Source organism: Ranitomeya variabilis, chromosome 1 (genome assembly GCF_051348905.1).
Source record: "Ranitomeya variabilis isolate aRanVar5 chromosome 1, aRanVar5.hap1, whole genome shotgun sequence".
NCBI lineage: Eukaryota > Metazoa > Chordata > Amphibia > Anura > Dendrobatidae > Ranitomeya > Ranitomeya variabilis.
In genome coordinates, this window is record NC_135232.1 from 1,024,411,892 (window position 1) to 1,024,435,038 (window position 23,147).

Consider the following 23,147-nt stretch of genomic DNA (forward strand, 5'->3'; position numbering starts at 1 on the left):
GCATGGCTCATATTCACCCCCCCCCCCCTGTATGCATGGCTCATCTCCCCCTCCCTCCCTGTATGCATGGTGGCTCTGGCTTATCTCCCATCCCCCCTGTATGCATGCATGCATGGTGGCATTGGTGGCTCTGGCTCGTCATCTCCCATCCCCCATGCGTGGCCCATCGGCAGCCTGCCCCGCCGCTCCCCATCTATCTTGTGGCTGCCGCCTGCTGGGCTCCCCGATCCTCCTCCTTCATCCTCCCCGGCTCCCCCTGTCCCTGGCTGTCATCATACTCACCTGGCTGTGTCACCTCACACCGCGCACGGCGCGCAGAAGAACGGGATCCTCCACCTCTGTGCTGTGTCCCGGCGCAGCACCCTCGTCGTCCTGTATGAGCGGTCAGGTGGTACCGCTGATTTAAGGTCATGACCTTAATCAGCGGTACCATGTGACCGCTCACACAGCGAGGGTGCAGTCACTGAGAGCAGACCAGGCGTCGCTGGAGCAGGTGAGGTGAGTATGCATCAATCATAGTGTGTATGGGCAAGGAGACAGCGGCGGGGGGGCGGCGGTGGCGGCGAGGGGGGGGGGCGGCGAGGGGGGAGGGGCTTAAGCCTTAAGGTGACCCCGGCCGGACCGGACTTTGCATTAAAAAAAAAAAAAAAAAAAAAAAGAGCACACACACCTGCTCAGGTGCCGCCCCCCCGCATGGCCCCGCCCTAGGCACGTGCCCTCAAGTGCCTAGTGGCAAATACGGCTCTGACTATACCTACATTTCTCTGACGTATCCGTGCATCATTAATTGTGGTATGTGTTTCGGGGTCCACTGAGAATTTCACCTGGGGCCCAGAAAAACCTGGAACCGGCCCTATGTATGGGAAATCTGTATTGATATCAACATTAGAAGTCACATTCTGATGTTTAATGACAAGTACATCTATTTACTAAAATTACTGATTGCTAAAGGGGTTGTCTCACCTTGGGCAATCCCATTAATTTAAGCTACATCTTGTTCTCGGCAGAGCCGCTGCCAGATATTTCCCTTCCACAACTCCTAATACATACACGGCTTTTGTACACCAGAGTGAGAGTTGGTACTTACATAGTTAGTAAGGCCGAAAAAAGACATTTGTCCATCCAGTTCAGCCTATATTCCTATATTCCATCATAATAAATCCCCAGATCTACATCCTTCTACAGAACCTAATAATTGTATGATACAATATTGTTCTGCTCCAGGAAGACATCCAGGCCTCTCTTGAACCCCTCGACTGAGTTCGCCATCACCACCTCCTCAGGCAAGCAATTCCACATTCTCACTGCCCTAACAGTAAAGAATCCTCTTCTATGTTGGTGGAAAAACCTTCTCTCCTCCAGACGCAAAGAATGCCCCCTTGTGCCCGTCACCTTCCTTGGTATAAACAGATCCTCAGCGAGATATTTGTATTGTCCCCTTATATACTTATACATGGTTATTAGATCGCCCCTCAGTCGTCTTTTTTCTAGACTAAATAATCCTAATTTCGCTAATCTATCTGGGTATTGTAGTTCTCCCATCCCCTTTATTAACTTTGTTGCCCTCCTTTGTACTCTCTCTAGTTCCATTATATCCTTCCTGAGCACCGGTGCCCAAAACTGGACACAGTACTCCATGTGCGGTCTAACTAGGGATTTGTACAGAGGCAGTATAATGCTCTCATCATGTGTATCCAGACCTCTTTTAATGCACCCCATGATCCTGTTTGCCTTGGCAGCTGCTGCCTGGCACTGGCTGCTCCAGGTAAGTTTATCATTAACTAGGATCCCCAAGTCCTTCTCCCTGTCAGATTTACCCAGTGGTTTCCCGTTCAGTGTGTAATGGTGATATTGATTCCTTCTTCCCATGTGTATAACCTTACATTTATAAAGTATCTGGAGGTGGTACTCGGAGTTGAACCAAGGACCTCTTGATCTGCAGTCTAATGCTCTACCACTGAGCTATACCCCCTACATTTTTACTTGTTAGCAGGTGTCTTCTCTGGCTCTATAAGGGGGTCCTGAGCAGTTGAACCCCTCTATGATATGGATGTTTTAATGAGACATTCAAAATCCATACAAGAGGCCCAAGACCCATCACAAACTATACAAGCTGGTCTACTGATAAACTGACAGAACAAGCCAGTACAGAAAGTTATTTGTGCAGCTGGACAAGATATTGCAAAAATGTGCAAACAATATAGATACATATATTTTTTATGAAAGTTAAATGTTGAAAATCCCTTATAATCCTAGAGCAGAATATCTAATTCCATAGTGTTACAAGTGGGAAGAGAAGGAATAGGATTGTGTAAGGGTTCAGGATACCAGGTTGTGCTCCACTTGTTAGCATGCCCTCCATCCTGGACCATGATCCGTTGTTAGGTTGTGGATCCATACCGAGAACTTTGCACATTACGTTGTAAATATCGACTGCTCTGATTGGTCCAGATCTAAAGTTCTTTCTAAAATCTGAAAAAGACAATTAAATCATTAACCTCTTTACTAACTATTGTCTTTGTAAACGGCTTAGGAATCTGATGTCTCTAGCATATTTTTCAACAGAGAATTTATACACAGATAAAACCAACTACTAAAATTGTATAATGAAAATTTATACTATTTTTGTTATACTTTGTGTCGAACCATAGTAAAAATATCTGCTTGTAGTCAATAAATATTTAAAAAAATAATATTGAATAAATGGAAAAGATTTGCCTTTTAATATGTAGCAGCTTCTGCCTGAATCTGCAGACGCTTCCTATTCCTACTGTCTATTCAGAAGAATAGGAGTCGTTCTGCAGTACCCAGCAGCCGCCACTACACACGGAACGGAGCTGCGCTTTGCAGCTACATTCAAAAACCTCAATTCATCAAAGCTTTTTTTCGCTTTTTTTTCCAGAAAACTGTTGTAAAAAGCTTTGAAAAGTCGCAACTGACTGCTCAAAATTGTAAAACTTTTGGTATTTTCATGTAACTTGCGCCCAGCTCCAACAAACTGGGTGGAGCTGGGGGGGGGACAGGGGGCCGGGGTGACTCCGCTGATCAAAGGAAATAAAGCTGATCAGTAGGGGTGCTGGTGTTTGAACCCAAATGATCTCATATTGATGACCTATGTTGTGGAAAGCTTTTCAATATTGCATGACTTTACAACAACTTTAAGTATTTGAAGTGTTCAAAATGGAAATGTGAACTCCATACGCACTGACATAGCAAAGCTAATTTTAATGCACACAACACAGTAATACTATTCTTCTATATTGTGACATAGAAAACACAATTTAACAGGAAAAACAGCCACATGAATAGTTACCTATGCCAGATGCCAAAAAGAATCCTCTCATATCTATCAACTGATTGTCATATCCATGCCACCCATGCTGCCATCCTTGATTAGACGCTGTGCCATTATTCCAGTAGGGAAGTTTCTCTTTACTCTAAAGAAAACAAAATTATTAGAAACTAAACAAGACCTACCATGAGAAAGTAGAATCGCCCACTTCATGCCCACCTGTGTTATGAACCAACCCTGTTCAGCTGTCAGAGTTATTGGCGGCACAAATCTTCCCTTCTTGTAATAAAATCGATCCGGTATCTGGTCCTTTTCATAGACATCCATGTGCTGCACATTTTTCAACTGGTTGTACACCTGTCAAATGGCACAAGATACCGTAAGAAGATGGTGTCACACTAAACAATCGTCAATTGGACAAACAACAAATGCTCGTTTTTTGTTTTATTTCCACTTCAATAAGTTACTGTAATTTTCTCCTACTTTAGGGTTTCTAAAGGGCTATGGTTTATAAGACACATCTTCAAACACAGTTTCAGAGAATTGTTAGCAGCAGCATAGTGATCGCAGTCACTGGGGGATGCGACTGCGATCAGTCATGGCAGTGAAGAGTGCCTGCCCGAATTCCAGGGCCGGTACCACTTTTAAATGTATCCACATTTTTCAGACATCACACTAAATTACGCCACATGCATCCGGCTGTAGATCACAAGAAGGAACAGGATTCTGCTGCTCTACGTGGGAGTGGTATGAGGCGAGTTTTGACTACTTTTTTTTATTGAAAATTGGAGCATAGAAGGCACCGAGGGGAAAATACACACAGAGGGGTAATATAACGAGGGGCATAATTATTGTTTTCAGTCACAAAGGGAACATCTATTCTAATGAAGCAAAAAGGGGGCATAAATTGTATGTAGGCACTTCTTTCTTTAGCTTCACTTTCCTTCAGCTCCCTCTCTCTGGGAACTTCTGTCTGTTTCAGTCTTTCTGTCTGACAGGAGCTGTAGACCCTCATGTCTGCTCAGCTCCACTCCTCTCACCAACTATCTAGATCTTTCCTGACTCTTGCTTACCAAGCTCCTTCCCTACTCTACATACCCCACCCACTCCTCCAACACCCTTTCCTATCTAGACTGGGATGAGGCCTTCCTCCCTTAGGGTACGCCCAGATTCCCTGACTGAATAGTGTTGGATGCAGGTGTAGGGTTCTGTGTAGTGCCCCCTCCTTACCTGAGAGCAGAATACCATACCTCTGGGTGAGGTGCAGTACTCTGTGGTGACTGGACCCTCAGGGGCGCAACAGATACTGTACATATGGCTGTGGCATACAGGAGAAATGAGAGAGTCCCCTCCGGTTGATGTTCCTGTTACACAGTATGCTACCAGATCTTGCCTCCATTTTGCCCTAACAGCCCCCACCTCATCAGTTTCTGTTGGTACTGGGGACTTCCTATCAGACATTACAGCTTTCCTGAGGCCCACCATCTTTCTCTCTCACTGTGACCCAACTGACCTCTTCCACTTAGGGGAGAAAGAGCTATCGAATTCAGTGCCTCTTCTGGGCCCTAGGCCATGGACCGACCCGGGATCTGTGCAAAACTTCAGATATATCCTCATGATGTTTGGGAGACTTGAAACTGATAGGACAGTTAACCGCCTATGCATCCGCTGACCTTGAAACTGTCACTTAACACTGTCTGAGACTTCCGGAAACAAGAAAGTTCTTATTTTTATCTGATCTAAAACCTCCCAATATGTGAATGGGGTTAGATCACCCTCTTAAACTGGCATGGTTTCAGTCACCGCTCAGTGTATAGAGAGCGCACCGGTGCCTCCCCTGTGACTGACAGAGCAAGACTTTCTGTGGGGAACAAAGTTAATTCCTCCCAGCAGCAGGGCTCGCATTGTGGCAGCGTCACGATGTCAGAACTCTATTATGCTAAAGATTAACCCCATATCTGCAGGTTAGTTTAAATGTGATTTTTTTTCTTTACTTCCTGTGATGTTTCCTTTGAGTCTCAGATTGGAAGTCACAGGAGGATGTCACTCTTCTTATTTTACACGATGGGTTCCCTTTAAGGAACAGCTGTATGGGGAGAATTATAGAATTTTTTTTAAATTAATCAAATTACACAAGTGGTTAGGGCTTAAAGACAGATATTTATAAATGGATATCGGACAACCCTTTTAATGATTAGTATGGTGGTATTAATCGGTTAATGTGTGTTGATAAATAGTGATCATGGTGTGGCAGTATTCGATTTATTTAATGATATTGTTTGTAGTTCACTCTGTTTTCTATAGTGCTATTTGTTACTTGTATAGTAGTATTTGTAACTGTAAAACACTGTTGTCTGTATATGGAGCGCCCCAGAGTCCTGGTCGTTGCAGTACTGTGGCTCCGCCGCTAAGGGGGGCTATGGTACATCTGATGGCACTGAAGGAGTTCATCTGACCAGGTATCACATACACCAATACATTTCACAGTCGGGCCTCCAGGGGGAGCTAAGGGTGCTATTTATTAGGCCACTCCTCACCGTGCGGGTAAACTGGGGGTCAGGCAGGAAGTTAGTTCAGAAAGCTGACTGGGTTGGAACCAGGCAACACCTTGTGGCAGCGGGTGTTGTGGGGGAAGATTCGGTAGGGTCTCTGTCAGGTTTGGGACCCTGACAGAGGCCTGGCAACAAGAAAGAACGTCACGGGACCGTGCCTGCTCAGCATAGCGGCGGTGCCCTAAGAAAGGAACAGAAGCGAGATATATTGTGCTGAGTGAGAAACGAGATCAAAGCAAGAAGGAGAATACCAGTAGGAGTCGTGCTGTAAGACCGAGGCAACATCCTACTGAGGCGCACAACCGGCGGCCGGAACGCCGAGGAAGTATTACTATATTCAGCTTCAGGCAATACTTCAAACCAACGGCAGGACAGTCAGTCATAGGCGGGCTGTCTCACCTAAATCACCTATGCAGACTTGGGGGGCAACCTGTGGAGAGGGGCAACTCTAGGGTCCCGGAAGAGCTCCGAGCCTACCCGTCATACGGGTGCGTCCCAACCATAACACCGGGAGGGACGGAGGATTAGCAGAACATCATCTAATCGAGTTGTTGTGAGGGAACACGAGAAACAGACACAACAGTTGTGGGGACTATCCCGTAAGCACAGCAGGGGAGGACCACAACACATAGCGCAAGAAGGAAGGCACAGATTTCCACCTGCAAAGGGAACTCTGGAGGTGCCATCGGACCGGCCGGACTTGCGCAGCCTGGTGAACCGTATTCCGGACTGAGGACCCAGAGACCTTCAGTAAAGAGGTAAAGAGACTGCAATCTGGTGTCCTCGTTATTTACTGCACCGCACCACCATCACCATCCATATCTATTATTCACTGTACGCCCCTCAGCAGGGTCACGGACCGGGCCTAACCACCGTGACAACCCCAGAGCAGAGACTCAGACCACTCAGTCCGATGAAAAAGTTGGAGATATGAACAGCCCCATAGATTACACTGGTCAACAGCATTTTTGGTGCCAAAGATATTTCATCGAATTTAGGGTATTTTTGGGGTGCTGATTCTGAATATGTCATCAGTTTTGCCAGATTGGCTCAAGTTTTTGAGATTTTTGGTATCTTATTTATAGCACTTGTTGGTAAATGCGACGCATCATCTCATTAATTTCTTTGGATTAGTACTTGAACTGAGCAGTTCTCAATATAGATTTGTGTTAATTAGTGTTCTAAAAGTTTGTTCATAGCTTGATTTTTGCACTAACTTTATGTTGTTGTCTGTTTTCCAGTGAAAAGCATGAACTCATCAAGAAGAAGTTGTCTTAACGATCCAGACTCATTCTGTTACATTTGTGGTGAATACACACTGCCAAAACATAGAAGAAACATAACAGACTTCGTAAAAAAAAGTGTATTTTGCCTATTTTGGGGTTATGCTTGGGGACCAAGACAAGTTTTGGGCACCACACATAGTGTGCAAAGCATGTATCGAATTATTACGAAAATGGAGCAAAGGACAAAGAAAAAGCTTCAAATTTGGTGTTCCAATGGTGTGGAGAGAGCCAAAAAATCATCATGATGACTGTTATTTATGGTAAACACAGGTACAGGCACATCTTCACAATGAGGGACAGGCCTTCTGGCAGATTCCATGTTACTCCCATTTTCGTTTCTTATGCTTATTGAATCCTTGCACTTGCACTGCACAGAAATAACAGTCATCATGATGATTTTTTGGCTCTCTCCACACCATTGGAACACCAAATTTGAAGCTTTTTCTTTGTCCTTTGCTCCATTTTCGTAATAATTCGATACATGCTTTGCACACTATGTGTGGTGCCCAAAACTTGTCTTGGTCCCCAAGCATAACCCCAAAATAGGCAAAATACACTTTTTTTTACGAAGTCTGTTAGGTTTCTTCTATGTTTTGGCAGTGTGTATTCACCACAAATGTAACAGAATGAGTCTGGATCGTTAAGACAACTTCTTCTTGATGAGTTCATGCTTTTCACTGGAAAACAGACAACAACATAAAGTTAGTGCAAAAATCAAGCTATGAACAAACTTTTAGAACACTAATTAACACAAAACTATATTGAGAACTGCTCAGTTCAAGTACTAATCCAAAGAAATTAATGAGATGATGCGTCGCATTTACCAACAAGTGCTATAAATAAGATACCAAAAATCTCAAAAACTTGAGCCAATCTGGCAAAACTGATGACATATTCAGAATCAGCACCCCAAAAATACCCCAAATTCATTAAAATATTTTGGACACCAGAAAAAAATTTTTTTTTTGTTGACCTGTGTTATCATAGGTACAAGTGGCATCCATGAAAACAACATATATCACTTGTATGAGAAAAACAGATGACTTAATTAGGCCTTAGCCATAGCAGCTAGAAAGGCCATCTCCTGCTATCTGGCGCATCCATGCATTACAAAGACAGCCAATCGCTTTATATAAGAATGATGTAATGCATAATTTCACCTGTTGTGGCGCTGTAGGGAAATTAAATAATTGTTGCTAGGCTCACAAAAATTACATTCGATCAACATGAATTCTAGTAGCAGAAACCCTATGACCCACTTAGTTTTGGGAACTTTAGTAAGGAAATCTTATAAATTCATTATAAGGGTTGCCACTTTGGTCACATATTTTGCATACAAACTGCTCCTGCTGTGCTTTCTTTATAATATCTGGCTTGTGATTTTATTTGTAGATTTAAAATAATGTTATTTTATTCTATAAAGAGACAACTGGGATAATGAAATAAATCTCAATGTGCTTTTCACACCGAAGGAAGACTAAATGACACCTTAGCACCAAATTACTCGGAACATTACGGACAACCAGAATATGCCTGAAGCTAAAATGAATGTAGTAATGTGACCAAACAGTAATCTTTAATGCATTAGTACAGAAGAGATTACATACCTCGGCGTGTTTACCCTCTGCAGGCCACAGACTCACAACAGGACCGCTGTCTTTTATTTGTAAAATGTCATTAAAGTCAATATATTTTTCAAGTTCTATCACTTTCTCCATCCAGAATATATCTGTCATGCCATGATCAGAGAATAGAATAACATTTATTTTATCCTTTAGTCCACTTTCCTAAAAAAAAAAAAAATCAGATGTCTCAAGTCTCGCATGGTAATCCCCGGCCCTGCTGCCTGCACTCTGGAGCGGAGCATGCGGCTCCATGTATTGCTATGCGTATATGTAACTCTTAGATCATTCTCAGTTGTTCAACTAAATTCTCAGAATTCTCAGTCACACATCCAAAAACTGTTGTGCGCCTTGTCTTCTTCTTACTGTTATGCAACTATTGTAGAGGTGGGATTTGGATATTTCGCTTGTGGCCTGCATTGAATGGAATGTCAGCAAGTTTTTGCTATGTAACCTGACATGATGTAGAGGCAGAGTGTCACGATATAGCAATTGGACTTCCAGGGACAATGGGCTCCTACACTGTCTTTCAAGCTAGGGGAACCCTAGACTATTCCTGAAGGTGGGGGGATGCCAGGGTCTCGTACCTTGCTATGCTTCTATATGAGAGCTTATTTGTTTCCTCCCCACCCAGGGAGGTATGGGACAGAAATGTATGGAATATGTAATAACACAAACCAGACAGACAGGGATAAGCGATAACTACTATCACACATATACAAACGAATAGGGTAAAACACACACAAACCAAATCCACGCCGATATCTCCTGAAAACAACTCTTTACTCCCTGCCCCAAACTCTGAACTTGCCTTCATCTCCAAACCAGGAAGTGGTATCCACACCTCCCAACCGTCCCAGATCCAGCGGGGCAGTCCCGATTTTGACAGTCTGCCTCGCGGTCACGGGAGACATTAGTTTTGCCGCACTGCAATGTCAGCTTCAGCCTCATCCATCCACCCTCAGAGCAGCACACCACATATATGGCTGTTCTGTGCGCACAGGACCTGTGATGAGGTCACAGGGGGAGGAGTCAGGGGTCACATGATCGGGGCCTCCGTGTATGCATGCAGGACTCTGCTGGTTGTCATGGTGCTGAATGATGGTAAGTTTATGTGTGGGGTCAGGAGGGGTTTACAGTGTGGATGTAGCAGAGCTGTGTGTGTACGAGGTGTACGGAGCGGAGCCACGTGTGTATGAGGTGTACGGGTCGCAGCCGCATGTGTGCAAGGTGTACGGAGATGAGCCGCTTGTGTACGAGGTGCTATAAGACTGTGCTATAAGTTACCTTTTGTTTTGGCCTTATACCAGAAAGGCCATGTTTATTTTGTTACATCCTGCAATAGTTTATGTCATGCTTTAATAAACCAGCAGAAGGTTAACCCAAGAAGCGTTCCTGCGTCTACCTCTGAGAGCAGCTGAGTGAGTCAACCTATCACACAGTATACAGTATATAAATAGTATCTAGTTCCAGAGGCAGTATTCCATGTTATACGCACAAAATGTTAATATGAGGGACACAACACTCTAAACCTAAGTTGTGCTCTGGTCACACAATAGGTGTTCGGTTACTCCAGGAATGTGCTATGAAAGCATTCAAGTGTTTAAATATTTAACAGAGATTCAGCGTAAAATACCATGTTGCAAGTTAATTTCTAGCGAGACAAAACTTTGACAAAAGATGGTTTGCATTTGATTCTTTTAGTCTAGGTTCACATTAGCGTTTCTGTGAGCAGTGTATCATCTGCATGTGCAAACGCATGCAAACGCATGTTTATGCAGCGTTTTTTATCTGGATGATCTTACGCATGACGGCCAAAAAACGCTGCGTGTGCATGTGTTTGTATACGTTTTTGCATGCGTTTGCATTGTTTATGTGCATGCGTACGTTATTTTCCAATTGGCGTGGCTTAAGGGATTTCTATATATACACCATGCACAGATTAAATCCTCTTCTTTTGATGCTGTATTCTGCTGCAAGATGGATCTTAGCGTGGAGAGCTTCAATCTGAATCTATCATTGAAATTGGCTTTTGCTTTTGCTGTGGCTTGTGAGGAAGAAAGGAGAAGAGAAAGACGGAGAAGACATAATCGTTGCTATTGGCAACACCCTATTGTTGAAGTCTGAGAGAGCCATGGAGCCTACCACTCATTGTACACCGAGCTTCATGAAAACCCGCAAAACTTTTTTGAATACACGAGTGTTATGATCCGGTGACCTTGGAGCCGCATGAGAGACTTTCTCAGGAGTAGGTGGTATCTGTACTGACCGCAAACCCTAAACTGACACCGCAACTAGAAGTAGCCGTGGGGTGTACCTAACATGTCCTAGACACCTCGACACAGCCGGAGGACTAAATACCCCTATAGGTGGAAATGGGAATACTATCTTGCCTCAGAGCAGAACCCCAAAGGATAGGCAGCCCCCCACAAATATTGACTGAGTATAAGAGGAAAGACACACGCAAGCAGAAAAACAGAATTTAGCAAAAGAGGCACTTCTAGCTAAAAAGAAAAGGATAGGACAGAATTCTAAGCGGTCACTATTAAAATCCTAAAAATATCCACAGCAAAAAATATAAATATACTACATCTAACTAAAGACATAGCAAGTATATTATTATTATTATTATTATTATTCATTTTAATAGCGCCATTTATTCCATGGCGCTTTCTGCAACTCCTGAGAATCCAGCATGACTGAAAAATCCAAACAAAGTCTAAGCTGGACAAAAACACAATGAATTGCACTGAATTGCAAAGCACACTGCATGTGTGCACAGAGACAAAAAACCAGACACTTATCTTGGCTGAATTGGCAGCAGAGCATGAGGAACCAGAGAGAGATGCAATCCCTCCAAGAACAATGGACAACTGGCCAGGAGTAATGGATCCTGCACACCTAAATACCTAGTAGAGCTGCAATCAGCAGAAACACCTGTCCTGGATTACGATCCCAAGACAACAGCACTACCACTAACAACCACCGGAGGGAGCCCAAGAGCAGAATTCACAACAGTACCCCCCCTTGAAGAGGGTGCACCGAACCCTCACCAGAGCCCCCAGGCCGATCAGGACGAGCCAGATGAAAGGCACGGACCAAATCAGCAGCATGGACATCAGAGGCAAAAACCCAAGAATTATCCTCCTGGCCATAACCTTTCCATTTGACAAGGTACTGAAGCCTCCGCCTCGAAAGGCGAGAATCCAAAATCTTCTCAACCACATACTCCAACTCCCCATCAACCAACACAGGGGCAGGAGGATCAACAGAGGGAACAACGGGCACCACATATTTCCGCAATAAAGATCTATGGAAAACATTATGGATGGCAAAAGAGGCCGGAAGGGCCAAACGAAAAGACACCGGATTGATAACCTCAGAAATCCTATAAGGACCAATAAACCGAGGCTTAAACTTAGGGGAAGAAACCTTCATAGGAACATGACGGGAAGACAACCAGACCAAATCCCCAACCCGAAGCCGGGAACCAACACACCGACGACGGTTAGCAAAACGCTGAGCCTCCTCCTGAGACAACACCAAATTGTCCACCACATGAGCCCAAATCTGCTGCAACCTGTCAACCACAGAATCCACACCAGGACAATCAGAAGGCTCAACCTGCCCCGAAGAAAAACGAGGATGAAAACCAAAATTACAAAAGAAGGGCGAAACCAAGGTAGCCGAACTAGCCCGATTATTAAGGGCGAACTCGGCCAATGGCAAGAAAGCCACCCAATCATCCTGTTCAGCAGACACAAAGCATCTCAAATAAGTTTCCAAAGTCTGATTAGTTCGCTCGGTCTGGCCATTTGTCTGCGGATGAAAAAGACAAATCAATGCCCAGCCTAGCACAAAAGGCCCGCCAAAACCTAGAAACAAACTGGGAACCTCTGTCGGACACAATATTCTCCGGAATACCATGCAAACGAACCACATGCTGAAAAAACAACGGAACCAAATCAGAAGAGGAAGGCAATTTAGGCAAAGGCACCAAATGAACCATCTTAGAGAACCGGTCACAAACCACCCAGATAACCGACATCCTCTGGGAAACCGGAAGATCTGAAATAAAATCCATAGAAATATGCGTCCAGGGCCTCTCAGGGACCGGCAAAGGCAAAAGCAACCCGCTAGCACGGGAACAACAAGGCTTGGCCCACGCACAAGTCCCACAGGACTGCACAAAAGAATGCACATCACGCGACAAAGAAGGCCACCAAAAGGACCTACCAACCAAATCTCTGGTACCAAAAATACCAGGATGGCCTGCCAACACAGAACAATGAACCTCAGAAATCACTCTACTAGTCCATCTGTCAGGAACAAACAGTTTGCCCACTGGACAGCGGTCAGGTTTGTCAGCCTGAAATTCCTGCAGAACCCGTCGCAAATCAGGGGAAATGGCCGAAAGGACCACCCCTTCCTTCAGAATGCCGACCGGTTCCAGTACCTCAGGAGAATCAGGCAGAAAACTCCTAGAGAGGGCATCAGCCTTAACATTCTTAGAACCCAGAAGATACGAGACCATGAAATCAAAACGGGAGAAAAACAAGGACCATCGAGCCTGTCTAGGATTCAGCCGTTTGGCAGACTCGAGGTAAATCAGACTTTTATGATCGGTCAAGACCACAATACGGTGCTTGGCTCCCTCAAGCCAATGTCGCCATTCCTCAAACGCCCACTTTATAGCCAACAACTCCCGATTGCCGACATCATAATTGCGTTCAGCAGGCGAAAACGTACGGGAAAAGAAGGCACACGGTTTCATCAAGGAACCAACAGAATTCCTCTGAGACAAAACGGCCCCTGCCCCAATCTCAGAAGCGTCAACCTCAACCTGAAACGGAAAAGAAACATCCGGCTGACGCAACACCGGGGCAGAAGTAAATCGGCGTTTAAGCTCCTGAAAGGCAGAGACAGCCACAGAGGACCAATTCGCCACATCAGCGCCTTTCTTCGTCAAATCGGTCAGAGGTTTAACCACACTGGAGAAGTTAGCAATGAAACGGCGATAAAAATTAGCAAAGCCCAAAAATTTCTGAAGGCTCTTCACGGATGTGGGCTGAATCCAATCATGAATGGCCTGAACCTTAACCGGATCCATCTCTATAGATGAGGGAGAAAAAATGAAGCCCAAAAGAGAAACCTTCTGCACTCCAAAGAGACACTTAGACCCCTTCACAAACAAAGCATTATCACGAAGGATCTGAAATACCATCCTGACCTGTTTCACATGAGACTCCCAATCATCGGAAAAAATTAAAATGTCATCCAAATATACAATCATGAATTTATCAAGATAATTCCGGAAGATATCATGCATGAAGGACTGAAAAACAGATGGAGCATTAGAGAGTCCGAACGGCATCACAAGGTATTCAAAATGGCCTTCGGGCGTATTAAATGCAGTTTTCCATTCATCACCCTGCTTAATACGAACAAGATTATATGCCCCCCGAAGGTCAATCTTAGTAAACCAACTAGCCCCCTTAATCCTGGCAAACAAATCAGAAAGCAAAGGTAAAGGGTATTGAAACTTGACCGTGATCTTATTCAGGAGGCGATAATCAATACAGGGTCTCAAGGAGCCATCCTTCTTAGCAACAAAAAAAAATCCCGCTCCCAACGGTGAAGAAGATGGCCGAATATGTCCCTTCTCCAAAGACTCCTTAACATAACTCCGCATGGCGGTATGTTCAGGCACAGACAGGTTGAAAAGTCGGCCCTTGGGAAACTTACAGCCTGGAATCAAGTCAATAGCACAATCACAGTCCCTATGCGGTGGAAGGGAACTGGACTTGGGCTCATCAAATACATCCTGAAAATCAGACAAAAACTCTGGAACCTCAGAAGAGGTGGAAGAGGAGATTGACATCAAAGGAACGTCATTATGAACCCCCTGACAACCCCAACTAGTCACAGACATAGACTTCCAATCCAACACAGGATTATGTGTCTGCAACCATGGATAACCCACCACAATAGCATCATGCAAATTATGCAACACCAGAAAACGACAATCTTCCTGATGGGCTGGCGCCATGCACATGGTCACCTGTGTCCAAAACTGGGGTTTATTTTTAGCCAAAGGTGTAGCATCAATGCCCCTCAAAGGAATAGGGTTCTGCAAAGACTGCATGGGGAAACCACAACGCCTGGCAAATTCAAAGTCCATTAAGTTCAAAGCAGCGCCTGAATCCACAAACGCCATGACAGAAAATGACGACAATGAGCAGATCAAGGTCACAGATAACAGAAATTTAGGTTGTACAGTACTGATGGTAACTGAACTAGCGATTCTCTTTGTACGCTTAGGGCAGACTGAAATGACATGAGAAGCATCGCCACAATAAAAACACAACCTATTCTGACGTCTGAATCCTTGTTGTTCCGTTCTAGACAGAATCCTATCACACTGCATAGGCTCAGGCATCTGCTCTGAGGACAACGCCACAGCGCACACAGTTCTGCGCTCCCGCAAACGCCGATCAATCTGAATGGCCAGAGACATAGAATCATTCAGACCAACAGGCGTGGGAAACCCCACCATAACATCTTTAACAGATTCAGAAAGACCCTTTCTGAAAATTGCAGCCAAAGTATCATCATTCCATTTAGTCAGCACAGACCATTTTCTAAATTTCTGACAATACACTTCTGCCGCTTCTTAACCCTGAGACAGGCCCAACAAGGTCTTCTCCGCTTGATCCACAGAATTTGGTTCATCATATAATAATCCTAGAGCCTGAAAAAAGGTGTCTACATTAAGCAAGGCCGGATTCCCAGATTCCAGTGAAAATGCCCAATCCTGAGGGTCGCCACGCAACAGGGAAATTACAATTTTAACCTGCTGAATGGAATCACCAGAGGAACGAGGTTTCAGAGCAAAAAACAGTTTACAATTGTTTTTAAAACTCAAAAATTTGGACCTGTCCACAAAAAACAAATCAGGAGTAGGAATCCTAGGCTCTAAAAGCGGATTCTGAACAATATAATCAGAAATGCCCTGTACCCTAGCAGCAAGCTGGTCTACACGAGAAACTAATCCCTGAACATCCATGCTAGCACAAGTCTCCTCAGTCACCCAGAGGAAAAGAGGGAAGGAAAGAAAAAACAGACTACAGAAAAAAAAAAAATTTCCCTTCTTCTGAGATGCATTTAACTCATTGTTGGCCAGTTGTACTGTTATGATCCGGTGACCTTGGAGCCGCATGAGAGACTTTCTCAGGAGTAGGTGGTATCTGTACTGACCGCAAACCCTAAACTGACACAGCAACTAGAAGTAGCCGTGGGGTGTACCTAACATGTCCTAGACACCTCGACACAGCCGGAGGACTAAATACCCCTATAGGTGGAAATGGGAATACTATCTTGCCTCAGAGCAGAACCCCAAAGGATAGGCAGCCCCCCACAAATATTGACTGTGAGTATAAGAGGAAAGACACACGCAGGCAGAAAAACAGAATTTAGCAAAAGAGGCACTTCTGGCTAAATAGAAAAGGATAGGACAGAATTCTAAGCGGTCAGTATTAAAATCCTAAAAATATCCACAGCAGAAAATATAAATATACTACATCTAACTAAAGACATAGCAAGTATATCTGCAACTCCTGAGAATCCAGCATGACTGAAAAATCCAAACAAAGTGTAAGCTGGACAAAAACACAATGAATTGCACTGAATTGCAAAGCACACTGCATGTGTGCACAGAGACAAAAAACCAGACACTTATCTTGGCTGAATTGGCAGCAGAGCATGAGGAACCAGAGAGAGATGCAATCCCTCCAAGAACAATGGACAACTGGCCAGGAGTAATGGATCCTGCACACCTAAATACCTAGTAGAGCTGCAATCAGCAGAAACACCTGTCCTGGATTACGACCCCAAGACAACAGCACTACCACTAACAACCACCGGAGGGAGCCCAAGAGCAGAATTCACAACACACGAGGATGTCAGAACAGAGCTTCAATGAATAGCTGCATCATGTGCGAGGATCCATCACCAGGCAGGACATGCAACTACATAGAGCAATTCCTACTGAGGAACGTGTGTTGGTGACCCTAAGGTACGTAGTTTTGAAAAAGAAACACCTGTCATTAATATTCTTGTTATAAAAACCATGTACTGATTTTTTTTCCCCAGTTTCTTTTCCACAGATTCCTGGCTACCGGAGAGATCTTAAGACCTTTACATTTTCAATTTCGGATTGGACTGTCCACCCTTTCTGGGATTGTTGGAGACACCTGCAGTGCATTGTGTGATGTTCTGCGTGCAGAATTCCTCCCCCAACCCACAACTGAACTCTGGCTGAAAAATGCAAGGAAATTTGTAATTTTCCAAACTGTGTGGGGGTTGTGGACGGCAAACACATTAGGATTCTGAAACCTGCTGGAAGTGGATCAGCGTACTTCAATTATAAAAAATACTTTTCCATTGTTCTCATGGGGATTGCGGATGCTGAATGTAGATTTGTCGCTGTTGATGTTGGCTCATTTGGATGAGGAAATGACTCACAGACTTTCAAAAACTCTGACATGGGACAACGTTTGTATGCTAATAATTTTAATTTTCCACTGCCACAACCTCTTCCGAACATTGAAGGACCGCCAATGCCATTTGTTGTTGTTGGGGATGAGGCGTTTCAAATGTGTACCAACCTCATAAAAACCATACTCAAGTCGGCACTTGAATCACACAAAAAGGATTTTTAACTACAGACTGACGTGTGCCTTTGGCAGCTAAATTGCGCATTTTGGGAACACCAATCAATCTTAAAGTAGAGACAATTGATGAAGTTGTGAAAGCGTGTGTTGTTCTGCATAATTACATCCTGGCAAAAGAGCAACCAGATTTCGCACTTGAGGAACCTATTAATACCACATTGCCATATTATCATGCTCACACTCTGAGGACTACAGTGGAAGTTGACTAAATGAGGGGTAAATTGGCTGCCTACTTTGTCTCTGATATTGGACGTGTGTCATGGCAAGATTAAATGGTTTAAGCTGTAAATAAGTCTAATGTACCTGAAATGTTATGTATCTGTACTTTTTTCTGACTGTAATATTGACACCTTGAATGTAACTTTAATAATAAACACCTTAACTGTAACACCCGTTAATACTTCACTCAACAATACACACGTTTAAATAAAGAGCTAAAGAAAAACACAGCGAGACAGTTATTGTGAATCAAAAGAATTTTTATGAACAAAAATAAAAACTATTTTAAATTTAAAAAAATGAAAATGTGATTACTTTCAGGTTCTGCGGGAGGGAGTTACATGGTGGATCTGGGGGGGTGTCTGGCTGTGATTGTAGGCTTGGAGTGGTTGGGGAAGTAGGGGAAGTGGAAGTGGCAGACAATTGGAGGATTGGGTCAGAAACATTGGCAGAGTACACATTGGGGGAAGAGGACACATTAGGAGTGGAAAACAAGTTGGAAGGGATTGACACATTGGATGGGGAAGAACCAAGGGAAAGTGTGGACAGACTTGAAAAAAAAGACACATTCGGAGGTGAGGGTGGAGGGGGTGGTTAATGTTTTTTAGCAGCTTTAGGTTTCCTGGACTTTGTTTTGCTTCTTTCTCGGCCTTTTGCTTCCTGTTGCTGCATGGTGGGACTGGAAGTCTGGGCTGCAGCTCTCGGCTGCATGGTAGAAGTGGAAGGCTGGGCTGCTGCACTCGGCTGCATGATTTAAGGGGAAGGCTGGGCTGCTGCACTCAGCTGCATGGTGTAGCTGGGTACTGTTGGAACAGTCCTAATGTCCAGCGGTGGTTGTGGTGGATAGTGCCACTAATGCTGTCCTGGAGCTTGTTGCCCTATAGGGAAAGAACTTTGTGCCTGCTGCTGACCGCTGCATGGCATCCTGACATGCCTTCATCACATAGAGGTGGAGATCAGGACTAAGGTTTTCCGTCACGCCCCGTTCTACTAAGGTGGGCTTCTAGGCGGTCAAGGCGTTTGTGGACGTCCTGGAAAAAGTGTGTTGTGTTCACCTGAGTGAACCCACTATCCAGTCTTTCTACAACCGCCTTCATCCCAGCCTGGAAGACCGAGCTTAAGTGAATAAACTCGGGCATGACTGACCTCTCCCAGGCCCTCTGCCGCTGGCGAGCAGACCCAAGTAAAGTAGTGGCAGAGGGATGGGAAAGGGGAAAACCAGATGGACCGGCTTCCTGTTCCCCAGCCTGTGAAGCCTGCCTGGTTGCTCCATCGCTGGTGGATGATTAGGACTGGGCCTGTTCGTTGGCTGGTTGATGAGGGACCACTCCAACAGAGGACAATCCAGGTTCTGTGGTGCTGCACCAGGTTCTGTGGTGCTACACCAGGTTCTGTGTGGAAAATAAATGAAAAACATTAGTAAAAAATGTAAAAGTTTAAATAATAGTAAGACAACACAAAAGATACTCAAATTCGCCGAGCAAGCGCAGGCCTCAGGAAAAAAAAAAGCCACTGATGGTACTTAATTATATTTTCTGACTTTTTTAGCAGCACCACTTTGAACCCGAATCTCCTCTCTCATGTCCTTATTGAAACGATCCTTCACCGAACGCCAACGAACTTTTACTCTCTTCACTATGAAGGTGGAAGAAAAAAAAATTATTGTAAAAAGACACCAACATTTACAGCAAAACTGATGCGTAAAAGACCACATTGCAATACTTACGAAAATCCTTTCTTACTTGTGCCTTGCATGGTCCCAATCATCCAATAGCGATCTGGCCACTTCTTCCCAGAGTCATCGGATCAAGTCGGAATGATTCCGATCACGGTGGTCCCACAACACTGCTTGCTCTTACACAGCTTGAATAAGGACGTCGTTATCGCTATCCGGTTTTCCTTCCTCACGTTGTGGAACCTATAGATGAAATACAAAAAAAATTTGTAAGTAAAACCGAAAAATTCAATTACAACTATGATAAAGGCTACTTACACCCCGTATTTCCTCCTCAGCAACATGAGGCCGACGACTCTGGGAAGAATAATTTCCACTAGACTGCTCCTGCTCTTCTGCACTTCGAGGGCTTCGCTTGGAATGGCAGACTAATAAAGATGGCAAAACTGTGGTTATTGCTTTATTTCATTAAAATAATTTATTCTTAGTGTGTGGTGTTTTATTAACCCTTTCACAAATATAGGATTAGCAATGGAGGTGTCTTATTGAGCTAAGCTGGCTTAATGTCACCTTACAATAGGAAGGTGACATTAACCCCTTATTACCCCACTTACCACCGCTACAGGGCAAGTGGGAAGAACCGGGCAAAGCTCCAGAATTGGCGCATCTAATAGATGTACCTTTTCTGGGCAGCGGCAGGCTGCTTTTTTTAGGCTGGGGGGGCACATATCCATGGCCCCTTACCAGCCTGAGAATAGCAGCCCGCACCTGTGAGTTTTCCCGGGTTGGTTGAAATGCATAGGGGAGACCCCACATCGGTTTTTTCTTTCATTCATTCTCCCCTGCTCGCGAGTAGGGTAGAAGGGATGACAGCTGGCGTCAGCACCACATGCAGGGGAACAGCGCTTACTGTAGCGCTGCTTCCCCGGAGGCCATCCGTGTGGTACTGATGCGGCACACGGTTGCCACAGGTGTGCTGCGCAAAGTACACACACGGACACTGATATCTCCGGTACCGTGTTTACCGGTACCGGAAATATCAGGACTTGTGAAACAGGCCTTAGCGGTTTCTTTACTGCCAAGAGAGCAGGTTTTGCTTGCAAAAAAAGCAAATAGCAACGTATGAACATAGCCTAACAGTGATATGAAGATAAACAGCTGTTCTCATCTTTAGTGTCATTTCTTGAATAATGCATTACATACTCTTAGTTCTTTCAGCTTTTCCATAAAGATATAAATAAAGTCATTACTGTAATTTGTTGGTCCAGGATTTGTAACATTTGATCTACTACTCTAGTGGCATTTTTCCTTTGTTCAGACCAGGGTCCATAGTGATGACCTTCTATATCAATGCGTTCATAATAGACAGCAGCTAGTTCAGCATTACTATTCCTGTAAAATATAGAGTTAAATTATAATTATAATAACAAAATTTATCATGGTTAATTATCTGATCAATAATACAATTACGCCTTCTAGAGGATATTCAATAGATATATGCAATATAGACATACTTATACAAATAATTATCTCTTTTCACATTTATACCTTTGTTATATGTAATTACTATACATTATATACCAAATATAACCTTTAGAATAGTATGTCCTATTGGGCATTCATCAGAGAGTGATCAAATTTATTCTTTTTCAAGCAGTTCATCCATTGTTTTACTACCATAAAAGCACAACAGTTGGTTGAATACTGATTTTATTTATATATATATATATATATATATATATATATATATATATATATATATATATATATATATATATATATATATATATATATATGGCGGCCATGTTGAAGTCGGCCATTTTGGATGCAACTTAATTTTTTCCAATGGGAAGAGGGTCATGTGACACATCAAACTTATTGAGAATTTCACTCACAAGAATAAAAAATGGTGTACTTGGTTTTAATGTAACTTTATTCTTTCATGAGTTATTTACAAGTTTATGACCTTATAAAATGCGTTCAAAGTGCTGCCCATTATGTTGGATTGTCAATGCAACCCTCTTCTCCCACTCTTGACACACTGATAGCAACACCGCAGAAGAAATGCTAGCACAGGCTTCCAGTATCCGTTGTTTCAGATGCTACACATCTCGTATCTTCACAGCATAGACAATTGCCCTTAATATGACCCCAAAGATAAAAGTCTAAGGGGGTCAGATAGGGAGACCTTGGTCGCCATTCAACTGGCCCACGACAACCAATCCACTTTCCAGGAACCTGTTCATGTAGGAATGCTTGGACCTGACACCCATAATGTGGTGGTGCACCATCTTGCTGGAAAAACTCAGGGAACGTGCCATCTTCAGTGCATAAAGAGGGCAACACATCATCATGATGGTCATCATGGGCCAGTTGAATGGCCACCAAGGTCTCCCGATCTGACCCCCTTAGACTTATCTTTGGGGTCACCTGAAGGCAATTGTCTATGCTGTGAGGATACGAGTCATTACAAATAGAGTAATGTATTTCAAGTGTTTATTTCTGCTAATGTTGATGATTAGGGATTACAACCAATGAAAACCCAAAAGGTCATTATCTCAGTAAATTAGGATACTTTATAACACCAGCTTGAAAAAATGATTTTAAAATCCAAAATGTTGGTCTCCTGAAATGTATGTTTAGTAAGTGCCCTCATTACATGGTCGGGGCTCCTTTTGAATCAATTACTGCATCAATGCGGCGTGGCATGGAGACAATTAGCCTGTGGCACTGCTGAGATGATTTTCTGGATTTGTTTTCTCATTTTGACTCTCATAGTTGTCGTCTACCTTTGATGTCAATTACAGGCCTCTCATCTTTTTAAATGGGAAAACTTGCATAATTGGTGGCTGACTACATACTTTTTTCCCCACTATACACATTTTTTTTAATTACTAAAAGGAAAATGGGCCAATGCAAAAGTTTGTGTGCTCAGATAACTTAGACCAAGATTTCAGACCTTAAATAGCCCATTAGTGTTATGGCTTGTTCACCATCATCATTATGACAGGTCAGTGCGGCGCCCCAGGGTCCTGGTCGTCGCAGTGGTATTGCTTTCCTTTTGGGGAGAGTGATGCTACGTTTGGAGGCAAAGAAGGATAACTGCATCCAGGTATCACAAACATGCAACACATTTCACACTCCAGACCACCAGGGGGAGCTCTTGCTTCTATTTATTAGGTCACTCCCCACATTGGAAAAACTGGTCGCCTGTAGGGAAAGTTAGTTAGTTGCTGGCTGAGCTCGGCTCAGTGAGTTGGTCCCTGGCAGGGGTGGGATCCTGTCAGAGAACGAAGGAGAAGGACACGGAGCTGTGCATGCCCTCAGAGCTGCATCTCCCAGAAAGAGACGATAGAAGGCAGAACTGTATTGCAGCGAGCGTGAAGGAAGTCGTAGCAAAGGAGTGGATACCAGAAGGGGACTAGCCCTACACAGGCTGCCTCCTTCTGAGGCGCAGAAGCCCGGTAGCCGGAACACCGAGGGAGTAACGACCTTTATGCCTTGCTCCAGAGACCGGCAGGACAGCTAATTTCATGTTACCTGTCTGCCCTACACCCAGGAGGCAGGGTGGCACCCCTTAGAGGCTGGGGCATGATAGAATCCCTATAAACCGCCTCAACCCACCAGTCATATGGGTTTGTCCTATCCTATATGGGGGACAGAGAGAGAGACATTACATCTGTGAGGAACTTATGTGAAGCCTTAGGCCAGTTTCACACATCAGTGATTCCGGTACGTGAGATGTCAGTTTTCTCACGTACCGGAGACA

At 44.0% G+C, this 23,147-nt stretch overlaps 1 protein-coding gene across 1 annotated transcript in view; it reads right to left on the reverse strand.

The window, feature by feature from the left end:
• Positions 1-2,190: 2,190 nt before the first annotated feature.
• Positions 2,191-23,147, reverse strand: part of ENPP6 (ectonucleotide pyrophosphatase/phosphodiesterase 6) — an 82,055-nt gene continuing 61,098 nt past the window's right edge. The window contains exons 4-8 of the mRNA XM_077272297.1: positions 20,629-20,770; positions 8,738-8,917; positions 3,512-3,649; positions 3,314-3,437; positions 2,191-2,472 (exon numbers count right to left, since the gene is read on the reverse strand). Of these exons, the coding sequence (XP_077128412.1) occupies positions 2,267-2,472; positions 3,314-3,437; positions 3,512-3,649; positions 8,738-8,917; positions 20,629-20,770 (790 nt within the window). The 3' untranslated portion in view covers positions 2,191-2,266. The remainder of the gene's footprint in view (positions 2,473-3,313; positions 3,438-3,511; positions 3,650-8,737; positions 8,918-20,628; positions 20,771-23,147) is intronic.